Source organism: Periophthalmus magnuspinnatus, chromosome 22 (genome assembly GCF_009829125.3).
Source record: "Periophthalmus magnuspinnatus isolate fPerMag1 chromosome 22, fPerMag1.2.pri, whole genome shotgun sequence".
NCBI lineage: Eukaryota > Metazoa > Chordata > Actinopteri > Gobiiformes > Gobiidae > Periophthalmus > Periophthalmus magnuspinnatus.
Genome location: NC_047147.1, coordinates 8,254,916 through 8,268,871, shown reverse-complemented (window position 1 = coordinate 8,268,871; position 13,956 = coordinate 8,254,916). Strand labels below are relative to the sequence as shown.

Here is a 13,956-nt window from a genome sequence, read left to right as displayed (position 1 = left end):
CTTCACGGCAAAACTGCATTTTCCGCTGCGGACCGCCTCCTCGTCCGTCTGCCACTGGTGCGGTCGGCTTGATTCGGGAACGTACACATCTTTCTTCCGGCGGAAACTCTGCCGTAGCTTGTTCATGGCTGAGCCCGCTGAGAATATAACAAAATGAAAAGAGACATTTATTAATCAACTGTTAGCCATTAGCATCAGCAAAGGTTAAGTAAAGGCTGGGAGGATTATAAGCAACATTAAGTAAATGATAATGTTGCACCGTAGGGAAATTTCACAAAGCAGCTACAGAGTCTGACAACATAAGTGTGAGTACATTTCCTGAGTTTGATACAAGACAAGGACATTGATGAGGATACGGTTGTATAATGCTACTGGTAAATGTTTAACGTAGATCTGTCACGGTAATTACAATATTGACGTATCGTTCAACATATGACAGATGGAACAATTATTTTTGAGAGTCAGTATTTATCGTGGGTACTTTTCTTTGTACTAATGGGGAACCATTTCTTATTCTTTATACTTTTCTGAATAATTGAGCAGTAAAGGGTTGATTCAATAACTTCTACGACTCATTAAGTGTTTCATTGATATGTTGCAGCTCATGTTCAATAAAAATACTCCATATAAAGAACAGTTTTTTGGGGGAAATCCTACTTTAGGGTGATCGCATTGAAGACCATTGTGGTTATCGCCTATATTTCTATCTTCACCAATATAATCGTACTTCAAAATTTGTTATTGTGACAGGCCTAGTTTAGACAAGTAAAAATATAAAAAAAATCCATCAAACTGACAGCCTCACCTTAAACTGCCAATAGAAAATCAAAAACTAGATTAAGTTATTTGACCATGGAATGGAAGTAAAATGAAATACATTGTAATCTTCCAAACATGGGGATAAAGCCGTAAATTCAATGTAATTATTGTGCAGCCTACAAAATACTTTTATCATAGACATTAGATTCTAATTTTGCAAATCTCCATAGACCTGTCACGATAAAACATTTTGAAGTTCAATATATGGCTGATGACAAATGATACTACTGAAACAAATTTATGTCACTGACACAATAACCCAGATTTAAACCACATAAACTATTCTGAATCTACAATAGTGTTAACAAAAACATGATTTGCAATAAATAAATAGCAGAATGTACATAGTTTGCATCTGTAATGAAGCATAGAAGTTATTCATTTAACCTTTCACGGCTTAAATCTTATTATATAGCCAAAAAACTAAAGATTTCCCCTTAGTGCAAAGAAAAAGTACCCAAGATAAATATTGCCCCCCAAAAATGATTGTTCCTCCTATCTCATACTGAACGATAAGTAGATATAGTAATTACCGTGACAGGCCTGTAGCCATTTCATATAATATTTGTTATGTCAACTTATGCACACACATTAAGCAGTATCTGAACACAATTAATTACAAACCTATTCAACTTTTATTGGTCATATTCAATTGAACTTCAAGGTTAGCAGTTTGAATGGAAATCATAGAATCAAGGAATGTATATTATGTCCCAACAGCTTTATTCTGTTTAGGCCTAAAGGAGGATGTCTCAGAGCCAGATGTGAACAGATATTTGTCACCACATCAACACCAACACAGCAACCAGGGAACAGTGCTTTAGGGGAACTTCTATCATAATAATAATCCCATAAAGGAGCTTATTAAGAGGGTAAATGGAAATAATTAATATGTTACCGCAAATGTTCTTTGCTATAGGGCAATTCTTTAGAAAAATGCACAAAAATAGTTAGCGGCTGAAGAAAACAAAGACTTTTACAAAGTCCATTAAAATTCAACAAAAATATGGTCTGCTGTTGTGGCATAATTAATACTACTTTGTCTTTAATTAACACGAACAAAAACCTTGCTTGAAAAATAAAATACTAATAGTCAAATCAAAACAGCTACACTACACAAATATGTCCATTGCTTTTACCAACTGACCCATGCAAGTTTTGTTTATGAATAATTCTACAATTTACCTCAATTAATGAAAAATGCATAAAGAGTATTATCTTAAACTAGGACACTGGTGAAATATAAGAACTCTATTGCCACCACTTGTTCAAATCACTTCCAGTTATTTACAAGTTCACACCATTTTGCTCCGTAGTGTGAAGATGGGGTGGCAGACAGTTAAAGCATCACACCCCCATAAATATTTATAAGGAGAGACATTCAGAAGTCCAAATGCCATCCAGCTTTATCCACATGCAACTAGCTAGCTACAGTGTTAAAATATCTCACATATGACAATGCAAGGCCGGCTCAAGCTATAGACAAATGACATTCTTGCCAACCCAATCCAATCTGCTACTCCAATGCCTGAATGTCTGCCCACCCAAGATTTGCAGGCTAGAACCAGGTCTGTGCCAATGTGAATAAATATCTACAAATAACATTTGAGTATGTATTATAAAATCTGGACAGGAGCCACTGATCCTTAACTAAAGTGAAAATACAGATTTGTCAATGTTCCCTAGCAATATAAAGAATTTGAGTAAAAACTCTTCAAGTAGCATAGCATGTCTTTTGGGTTTTGGCAGGAGATTAAGAGGCACTAAGAAGCCGAGAGCCAATTAAAAGTTGCTGATCCAAACTCAAAGTGAGAGGTGCATCCATCATTGAAAACCTGGATCCCGCCTCAGCAGTACAATCCAAACATGTCAGGAATGAGGAATTGGGGCATTCAAGTTTGACTTTTATATTTTAATCGCTAATGATGAAACGGTGCTAACAAGTTGGACAAAGTCACTTTTGATCGGATGAAGATTTTTGGGATTAGGGATTTTTAATCCGGGAGAATTATCCTCTTGATTCAGATATAAGAATTTACAAAATGTGCCCATAGATTGTGTAATTTGAATTTGATAAAAATTAAAAGGAAGGCAAGCGTAAAGTTAAACTATGTAATTGGGTGAAGGTGGAAAACATTGACTTTTTTTTTTTCTTGTTCTGAGTAGCCTGACAAAGATATGTCAATACAAGACAAATGTTATAAAGCATGTTTTTGAAATTATTGCTTGAGGTTTAACTGTCAGACAAATGTTGAAATGACTATAAAATTACTGACTTTATGCCTTATTATTTACCCTTTTCATTTTTAATCAGATCTTTGTGCACTATACATAATAAACAATATACTTAATATTCATATTTTGTATTACAAGTTTTGAAATAGAATCAGTTTGGGGTTTTTTTATATTCTGCCCACTCCGACTTTGTAATAGTAGAAATAATAAATTCTGAGCCAAACAATGTTCTGCAGATTTACCACAGACAAGTCACACTCACAAAAACATTCAAATGTAAAATCCTACTAATCAGGCAATCAGAGCAAGACAAAAGTTATTCACAAATTACAATCACTATTAAATGTCACTATCATTAAACAGCCATGTTATTTTCTGTTTAAATATTTTGACAAAATCCAATCAGGCAAAATTTGTTCTCGTCTGTAACTACACTGACAAAGCGCTGCATGTTTACATAGTTCTCCAGACTTGTGAGCTTTAATGTGAGGAGTATGTGAGGTGAGCCTGTTATCTGTCCGAGTCAGGCGGCGGCTGCAGTGGACACACCACAATGGAGGGTCTGATCCCTGTACAATGCCTCAAATACATCAAACTTGTGCTGTCAGTGAGAGAAGAGGAGACCAGGAACCAAACCAGGAACTGAAAGTAATACAAGTGAACTGAGCTGCTATTTCAACCGTTTTACAAGGCAATTGAGTTAGTCACAGAAAATAAAGGGAAGTCTTTAGGTCATAGGGTCATTAGGTATTAGAAAACATGCAATATGATCTCACTATATATACAATTAATAGTTAGTTTGCAAATGATATCTGCCTCCATTTTTATTTAGCATTATAGGCCTGCAGAATGTTACAGAGACACAAAAACCCAGTGCAGTGTTTAGCAGTTTATCCCAAATATTTCACAAGCCTGAGATGGAAATAGGTAGCATTCCATTACTTGCAGGATTCCAGCTAACAGGAAATGTTTCTGTATCCCTTATAAAATCCTCTTGTTCCTAATTTTAACTACTGGAAGCTTTTAATATGCTCTGGCATTTTGTACAAGACAAAATCTTCGGGCTATTATGGGAAAAAATAGACTTCTGTATTCTGAATTGAAATGTCTGGTAAAAACTTTATTATATTATTATCCAATTTGCTAACGCCTAACTTCCAGGCAAAATAATATGGAAGCAAATATGGAAGCAATTAAGTATCACATAGACAAAATATTTAGATCACACTGATAGATGAATTGAGCATAGAGTTGATAACAGAGCATAGGCCTTTCCAAAAACCTCACAACCATGTACCCTCCAAAAGCTACAAATTAAAATACATCAAAATGTATTTGTGCAATTTCATGCTCAGGATTTTTTGTTTGAGTTTATGGGCTTAAAATGAAATGAATTATACGACTTACATGGCAAATCAATACAGCATGGAAAAACTGTCATGCAGATACAATTACGCTGGCACTAAAAAAGACAAAAAATATATATAGTGCACATAAATATTTACGGTCCTCCATACCTAGCCACACCTGACAATTGTAAAAGCTGCCTTTCCAGATATAGACCCTAGCTCCACACAAGACATTTTTGTGCACTAAATAAACAGATTTTAACAAAAAAACATCCCATAATCTTGTTACTTATGAAATGACAAGCTAAACTCAAGTTGACAACAGACTCAAAATATACCAAAACAAATGATTTCCCATGTCCCACAGAGAAGTCTCAGTATCCGAGTCTCCTCCTCTTCTGTCTGCGCTGGAAGCACTCAGGCTGTCACTGGCATCGCACCGAGCCCAAACACGATGTGACCTAAATAATCCCAAAGAGTGAAGCAATGTGATTCCTCTCAGATGACTTAAGGCAACAACCTGCATGCAACGCACCTCGGACCAAAATATACACATTAACACGAGCTCAAGTAGGCGACTGAGTATTTTTGAAAACAGATTGTGGCAATGTTTCAAAGCAAGACAGGTATATTGCTTGTACATTAGAAATAACAAGTGCTTATTATCTTCACAGAGAAGTGTTTGTTTATGTTGACATGAACTTGGGTCAAAGAAAGTGATCTACTTTGTTTGTTGTTTTGCCAGATTAATAATGTTATTAGATATAAAGTCAATTTCTACCCCCAAAATAAACTGGCCGTATGTTTCCACAATCTTTAAAAAGAAAAACTTTTTTTCTAGAAAAAAAGGCTAAAATATACATTTAATAAAGTTTACTCAAAAAAGAACGCATGCCTGCTACAATAAATGTAAATGAGAGAATCCAATTACAGCTTTTTATCGGACTATTAATTTTCCAATTACTTCAAACATGTTATAGCAAATTGAAACATAAATTAATTAAACCAAATGACAAGAGTTTGTATGTAAACCTAAAGTTGGCTGTAGGTGAACGGTTTTGCTCTGGTGTGGGGCAGAAGCTCCAGTGAAGTGGAAAGGTCCCGATGCTGAGTGGGTGGCGGCCTGGGTCATGTGAGGTGGTTTAGTCCCTCATTTGGCAACCGTCCAGACAGAGAAACGCAAAAAGAGAAAGCCCAAAAGATGAAGCTGCAAAACCAAAACCTGGACCACTGGAGTGTCACATGGGAAGAAGAAGGTATTTTGTAACTCCCCCCCCCACTTTTTTGTCGTTTTATTTTTTTGCGTGATTGCTTGACTTATTGGCGTGGGTGGGATGATGGCATTCAGATGTGTCCTAGTAAAACTGCAGTATCTGTTTGAATGCACTCCAAATGTTTGACACGGTTAAAAAAGTTAAATTAATGTTAAAAAAAACATACTAGAGTTGTTTTTGAGGTCAATTTGATAAATCCAGTTCATATCCTCCAGTCCTTTAGCCTGACTTTGATGCAAATGTTACAAATTAAAATTGAGAAAAACCGGGCTCAGAAAATTACTTGGCTTATCACAAAGCTTTCATCTAGATAACTGATGGCGCCAGTGGAAATGGCTAATATATCAGTTGTATCTTTCCAAGTGAAGGTGATGCAAAGTGAAAACATTCAAGCAACTGCTAAATGTTGCATATTGTTTTTCTTATATAACAGATCTCATGTTCTTTGTATTGACTTGTAGTTCTCTGCACTCAGTAGCTGTGGGCGTCTGTACTATCCTTATGCAACAAACAACTTGAGTTAGCTCCAAGATAGAAAAGAGTAAGATAAATTTGTCATAGAAAGCATTATGTTCTTCTCATATGATTTGTACAAAATTGTGACATTACAGATTTTTGTATGGTAGATAGATCAAATTATATGGGTCCCAAGTTGGTGCCCTGGGGTCTTCCTTTTGCACAAACACATTTTGCTGATGTAACAAAGTACAGTGTTGGTTAATTGTGTAATTCTCCCCCCAAGACAGCAATAGACCATGAAAATGAAAGGTCGTAAAATAATTAAGTGCAAACTAAAGGTCAAACATGCCCCCTGTCCAAAAAGATTAACTGTGGCACAGCTAAACACCTTTTAGTTTAAATTACCTTTTATGAACATGTTTGCTGTTTTACATAGGTCCAGAACCATTCAATTAATTACAGATAAAAATATTTTTGAAGGTTCCAACTACTCTTCTACAAGTATGTTATATATTAAAATATATTTATATTTTGAATACAGATTCATTTAAAGGCTAATTTTAAAAGCAATTCACCACAGCAGAAATGTCTTTTGACAGCAAAGAAAATGCTGTATGTTACTAGTGCTGGCCTGTTTAACAAAATACCATTTGTCATCACAAATATTTTGCTGACTGTAGCACTGATGTCGAAGTAAATCATTTAAAAGCACACAGGGTGTACAGCTTTGAGGAGTTTCCAGGGACAGTGCGAATGAAAGGGGGACCAACAAAAGTGAGGAGGGGAGAGGGATTTGGTAAGATCTCAGTGGGAGCTGTCAGAGTCCCTTTTGGTCCACTGCTGCGTGATCAGTGGCTGTTCTCTACTGACGCTAATGAGTACAATTACACAAGCACCATGTATACTGGAAAGCAATACACAACAGTCAGTGTATGCATGCAGCTCTGCTCACATGCAATGAGAGAGCAATTTCATCAATAGTGGATAAAAACGTGCAATAAGAAGACAACAGAAAAAACACAGGATACTAGGGAAGAGTGATTTTGAAACCCCCCCCGACACAAGAGGCTCAGGCAGCCCTGGAATCGAAGCGTGAGAGCCAGCTACTCAGCTACTGAACATGTTTCAGAGGTCTAAACTACAGAGTTTGCAGTAATACAGGAAGTTTCCACAATAGTATGGGGGCCAGGTCACTGTTTTAGGTTGTTTTCACACATTGGTGTTTTTTGTGGACTGACCCAAATGCACTAGATGTAGCTCTGTTTATTTTTGAATCGACCTTGTTCACATACACCACGGATCATTCACCATGAGCCACATTATCGCCAAACTTATTTCTATAACAGTGTGTTTCAATTAGACAAAATGCGTGCTTTTTGAACGATACATAGACAGACCCAGGCTCACCTGCACAAACAGAGGCAGGAGGAGACTGTCGCTGATATTAAGTTGATCCAAATTGCCTCATCAGACGAACTTGTCAGAGCAGCTCTACAGCGCCTATTCACACAAATATATGTGATCCAAGTGATTTTTGCCCAATTCTGAGCACTTTTACTTGCATTGTGGACTGCATAGGTTAGCCTGAGGCCGGCCATGTTCACACCCCACTTGTCCCGCTCTAGAATGTGAATGGAGCTGCTCTAAGACCACCTGTTTCAAGTGTGCTTGGAGGGGGCCTTTAATGCGGTCCAGAATACGACTGTTGGGTTCACACCGGCCCAAGTGCACCGTCCTCGGAGCCAATGCTCTTTTACGTTAACCTAACTAATGACAGTGTGAAAATGAAGTTAGAACCATTACCATTATCCAAAGAGGAATAAAGGTCAGAAAAATATTGTGATACACAGAACACTGTCAAATCTCTTAAAAAGTTATTCCAGTTATTAGCGTGACTGTATCAATTCAGAATCGTTTTATTACAATCAGTGATGCATTTAAAAAACAATTTTAAAAAACAAAATAAGGAAGAAAACGTCTTTGAAAGTTTCAGTAAGCCTTTTTTTATGGCAGTGACACGTAACTACTTGAAAGTCATGTCCTAACATTTAGGGTTGGTAGATGCTTTTCTCAACTGGAGTGATGAGAGCCAAGTTGTTTGGAGCCAACCCTTACCTCTGCATTGCATCAGCACCTCTGCATTACATCCTTGACAAATGTCCAAACCATTTCCCAATCAACATGCTTCAGAGTGGAAGCTGTCTCATAAAATTGGCCAGTGCAAACATTCACCAAAAGTATACTATTTACATACAAAATGGGAAAGCCTCCAAATGGTTAGGAGTTACTAAAGCTTTATAGGTTTAGAGCAAATAAGAAAAACTGCTCCAAGTGAGTTTAACTGCTGGCTGTAGATGCAACAGTATTTCAATAATCTCTCCAGGAATGGAAAACTGATTAATCCTTAGAGAAGGATCCTAGCCGGGATGAGTTCAGTGGTTGGGTTTCGTTGAGGAGAGGGAGGGTGGGAGAGAGAGGGAGCAAGGGAGGGGACGAATAGGCTCAGATCCAACACAAAAAAGCCCCACTGTCTGCTTTCAGGACGTCCCAGCACTGCGCCAGCCGATACCCTTCATCCTGGGAATACCATGTTATCTGCAGGCTTAGACTCCGCGAGCACAAACATGGGATGGCCGCAATCACAGGAGCCAGTGTAAGCCCATATCGCCTGTTATCAGAGCGGTCCAATTCAGGGTGATAGCGTCTCAGTTCTGCTGCTTAGAGCCATAGCAAGAGAGAATTTGAAAAATGCCGTTAGCGTGATAATCCAATTTTCCAGGCTTCGGTTTGCGGCTTGGTACGCTTATGTAAAAAAGAGGCGAGTATAGTGGAAAAAAAAGATGAATTTAAGGACTGAAATGTGAGGTGAATCTGAAAGAGCCCACACAGGCACATGGCTACAGCGGCAACTCCACTGAAATAAATGCAATGGTCAAGATCAAGTTCAAAGGACAGTTGGTCTGAAATGTCAAAAATAAATGTTTAAAATGTGTAGTTTATGATCAGAAAATTAGAGGAACATATTTGACCCTTAGCCCCATGCATTTTTTTAAGGCTTGCATAAAAAAGAGGGGGAAAAAAGAAAAAAACACTTTCAAAACATTTCAAGACATTTCCAACACTTGGGAACCCTGCAGGAAAGACAGGATAAAAATAAGCTTCCAGTTCTAATTAAACATTAAGCCTCATTTGGCAGAGGCATTGCTAAAACACTTCAGAAATGAATGAAGCTTCCCTTTGGCTGTAATACAGTAACTTAAACATGCGTAACAACTGCAACACAATCCGGGAGACTTGTTGACCTGAAATTGAACTTGTACCTGTTACAATATTTACGATATCAAATTGTCATTCAATAAATGATAGATGGAACTTGGGGCTCAATATTTAGCGTACGTACATTTTCATAGTTATTTTTGTATACATTTCTGCACCGGACCGTTATGGTGTTGAGGAAAATTTTCGGATTCTTGCGGATTCTTTCTGCAGACCCGTGCCTCACTCGAACCCACACTTGCACTCTACCAAGGTCAGTGGGGCAGGGCACGTTGATTTTAATAACTTTTTAAGTGTTGCGGGACCTGTGAGAGTCCAGAACCACACCGCACTTGCAGTCAGTGTGCATCAGGCGAGAGGGTTGAATAAGTTACTTGTAAATTATTGTTTCATCATTCTGCTATTACATTTTTAAAAAGACTTTCTGGGATTATCCTTTTAGAGTATTACTTCAATGGCATAAAAGCAGTGTCAATATTATCATTTATTGTCATATTTTCAGTAGAATATATTGCACTCCAAAATGTGTTATTGTATTGTAACCTACTTGTGAACCCAAAATACCAAATGTATAACTCGAATCTGGAGTGACATTTTCAATCTAAGTTGGATGGGCATGGGAGGCAGTTACAGCAGAGTGGAAGGAAACCAAGATTAGGAGGCTGGTGCTGTGCGCGTTGCCTGGCGATGTCCAATTCACAGATGAATCATTTTGTTGAATAGCGCTCCCTGCCCCCAACAAGACCCCATTTCCTTCACTCAAATCATGGCTTGTGACTAAGACAAGCACAATAGTTGGGTTTTCAGCTTATGGGAGGAGATTTTGAAAATAAGTACACCTAATATAAAAGTTGCCATGTTTGTCACTGTAGTGTTGGCAACAATAATTCTCATCCAAGTCGCAAAAATGATAGCGATGGGCATGTTAATCAAATCCAGATCCAATCATTCTAACAGTAAAGGCATGTGGATTGGAGGAGATTTCAAATTTGTCTCATTAAAATAAAATTTTTTTTTTTTTAATTTGACAAAAAAATGTGTTAAATGGAACGTATTAAATGTCTGTCTTGTTCACACTATTGATAATGACAGACATTTTTGTGTATTTTAGTTTAGAATAAATTAATCAAATAGAAAAATGTGATCAATCAAAATAATAACCCAATCTCTCTATCCCTATTTTCATCACTAGAAGTGGTACAAATCATGTATTGAGACAACTACACTTCATGAACAATACGAAAGGACAGTTTTCTTGTCAAAGTGATGTTTGGTTTTGGATCAGACAAATTCGTTCTTGAAAACATTCTGTCTGGCTGTGAATGCTCCTTGTATTTTATCCAGGAGTGACTAAGCGTGGCATTAAGGGGCCCCTCCAGTCGAGCATTCAAGACTTTAGGGCCACACATCACTCTGACCAACGGCAAAAGCCATGTTTATAGTCCGGGGCAGGACTGGGGCAAATAACTGTCACTGTATCAGCGCCCCTCAGGCCTGCCCCAGCAATGATTCATCCTCTGAATCAATGAGGCGCTGGCCTGCTTTCTAACAAGGACATGCACCACTTGTCTCCCAGATATGTCCATTACTGCTCCAATAGTGCATCTTCTGGGCTTTCAAAAAAATAACCACCATAGAGGACAGAGTGGGAATTTTCTTAAAAGCAAAGCATTATTTTAGAGGTCAGCCACCTTGTTGTGTTTGTGCAGATGTTAGCTTTGCCTAGAATGTTCCACAGTATGGCATTAAGCATATCTATCTATATGAAGACACCACTATAAGCCAAGCTACAAGTCAGATCTGTGGAGTGGAGAGCCCACTCACAGTATGAATACATGCTTTTAAGGTTGTTTTTTTTTCAACAATAGCACTGATAAGAGCAAGATAAAAAAAAAAAAAAAAAAAAGACTAATGCCACACTATGAACAATTCCAGTCAAAGCATTAACATGGAGACATGAAGGTGGCAGACCTCCACCACTAAAGTTGCACGGTGCACTTTTAACGTTTAGAGCTAAAAGGGCCAATAAAAGAAAGCTTAATAGGTACTCTGAAATCATCAATAATGCAGACAAGTGTTCTAATGAACCCTTTCCAAACTTTCCATTAAAACTTGTGTTAGATTTAAGTTGATAGTACCAAAGATTTCATCAACTTGCCGCATGCAAAAATGCTAAAAACTACAATTGAATTAGGATTTCTCAAAGTTGTTGGCCTGGCTGAATAGCTTAACTCAGTCAAACTAAAACTTGTCTTGCATCTTCTACCTTGAAAGTGACTATTGCCCAGTGATGGCATCATTCCACTGATCTTTAAATGCTCCCACTAAACTTGTATAAGCCGAGAGTAAACAGTGCAGCTTAGAGCACTGTGGTTCTTTGTTCAGGAGTACAAAGGTTCCTCCTCACACTGGACTGATACACTGTCCTTGACTCCAGACATGAACTGTAGCAGGAAACTCCAAGTAAATCTCCAGCAGAAAGGCTACTCATGGAAACTGTGTTCAAATTTTCCCCTTGACATCACCGCAAGCAGCAGGAATATAGTGGATCAATGAACACCAAATGTAATATGCAACCAAACACTGAAAAAAAAAAAAACTAAAATAAAAACACCCTACCATTTGGCACCTTCATATACATATGCAGCTTCACTGGAAACAAAATGAACTGTGCATTTTGAAATACTGAAAATTCTCTATTGTAACCAGAGTTATTACGGTAGTAATTTTCAGTCATCTGAGTCATGATAGCATGTCTTGACTTGTACACATTGGCTCATAGCTGCTCAGATCAATGAAAGCTGGCAGTTAAGACGTGCAGTTATGAAGATGAGCATCAAATCAAGATAATATCATCACTTTCTGCACAACATAAGGAATATGAGGAAAGGACACTACAGGGTTTTTACCTTGATTGACAAGTCATTAAAGGCCTATAACCGATTTTTTATCATGAGTGACTTAAATCTTTTAGAGTGAACTGTTAGCCCCACCCACATACGCCCCTCTCTCATTCTAATGACATGAGGAAAAAACAACTGTCTGGGATGGTCAGAAGCAGTTGTTTCCACATGGCTTTCATCAAACGTCTCAGATTGGATGAAACTGTGTGTCCCTGGCAGTTGTTTCCATATGGTTTACATACGGCAAAATTCCTTTTAAATGTATAGGCAATATCTTTATGTCATACAAAGGGCTGCTTTTACAATACAAGGCATTTTTTCTGAACTAGAGGAAGCAGAAGTCAGTTACATGGGTTTTAATGTGCCAAATAAGGTAACCTACAATTTACATTAAAGCCTTCTCTCCTAAATACCATAGTTCAACTGAAGAAACACAGGCGCTGTTACATATTCACCAGTTAATAAGTGATCCATTTAATCTACTCATTGTTGACTCACTACAAAAATAGACATTAGTGGATTTATACAGTGACATGGAAGAAGAGCTAAATCAATTGGTGTTGTAAGTTGTTTTTCACTCACTCCACTGTTTGAGCAACAACACAATGTAAAGACAGAAAGGGCAACATTTCTAGACAATAGCAAATGGTTCAAAGTATGCTCTAACCTCAAATCAAACTAAATTCACGGATAAATGAAGCAAATGTCACATGGTTAAGAATGATTCTCCCTTTAGATTGCATTTTACCAGCTTTCTTTGTTAAAAAGACAACCTCTTACCTCAGTAAATAGTTGTTAAAGCATTTGTAAAAGCTTTTAGCAGTGTGTTCAAATTAGTTGAGATCATTTCCTTTGCGCCGGCAGCAGCTTCATTTGTGATTCAACCACAGTCGCAAGCAATCTCTGTAACTTTGTTTTTTCTACTAATTCATGACTGTTGATGTACGTGTCAACCTCCTCAAACCACAACATGCACTATTAAGACTCTGCAAAAAGCAACCATTTTCAATATCTAGAAGAACGAAACAAAACAATCAGCAAACAAGAACTACATGCTAATTTAAAAAGGCACTTAATCGGACAACAAAAAGGACTATAATATTTTAATTTAAAACTGACTGAATTGATCCCCTACCAGGTCTAAAACAAATCTATAGAGCTACTGTTCCATTGAAGTGTTAAGCACAGAAACTTGAAAGTGCTTTTGCGTGGTGGTATTTGCAGCGGGTATTGATTTGGGTTTCACAATCATTATTCTGTTGTGGATTCACTTAAGTCACAAGTCCCACTGGCCTCACTGTCTCTATTCATCCCACGGAACAGTTATCATTGTGTTTCTCAAGTGTTGCTGCTTCTGAAATTTCATGAAATATAGTTTTACAATCAATGTTTGATCTGAGATGATGCACAAACGTGCCAACAAAGCACATATTTGGCATTTCTAAGACATTTCCAATTCATCTAAACAGTTTAGCCATTAGGCCTGTCAAATTTTGAAGCATGATATATTGTTGAAGAAATTATAGACGATAAAAGGTAATACTGAATGCTACTGACACAATAATCTGAAAGCAGTACTGCTAATGTACATGAGCTGCAATAAAGAAATGAAAGAAACTTAATGAGTCACAGACATTATAT

General features: G+C 37.5%; 1 protein-coding gene across 4 annotated transcripts in view; it reads right to left on the bottom strand.

Annotated features, from left to right (window-relative positions):
• The window catches only part of numb (NUMB endocytic adaptor protein), a 51,945-nt gene that overhangs the window by 22,585 nt on the left and 15,404 nt on the right, over positions 1-13,956 (bottom strand). For all 4 annotated transcript variants that reach the window (XM_033988037.2, XM_033988039.2, XM_033988038.2 and 1 more), the window contains exon 2: positions 1-137. In XM_033988037.2, the coding sequence (XP_033843928.1) occupies positions 1-126 (126 nt within the window). In that variant the 5' untranslated portion in view covers positions 127-137. The remainder of the gene's footprint in view (positions 138-13,956) is intronic.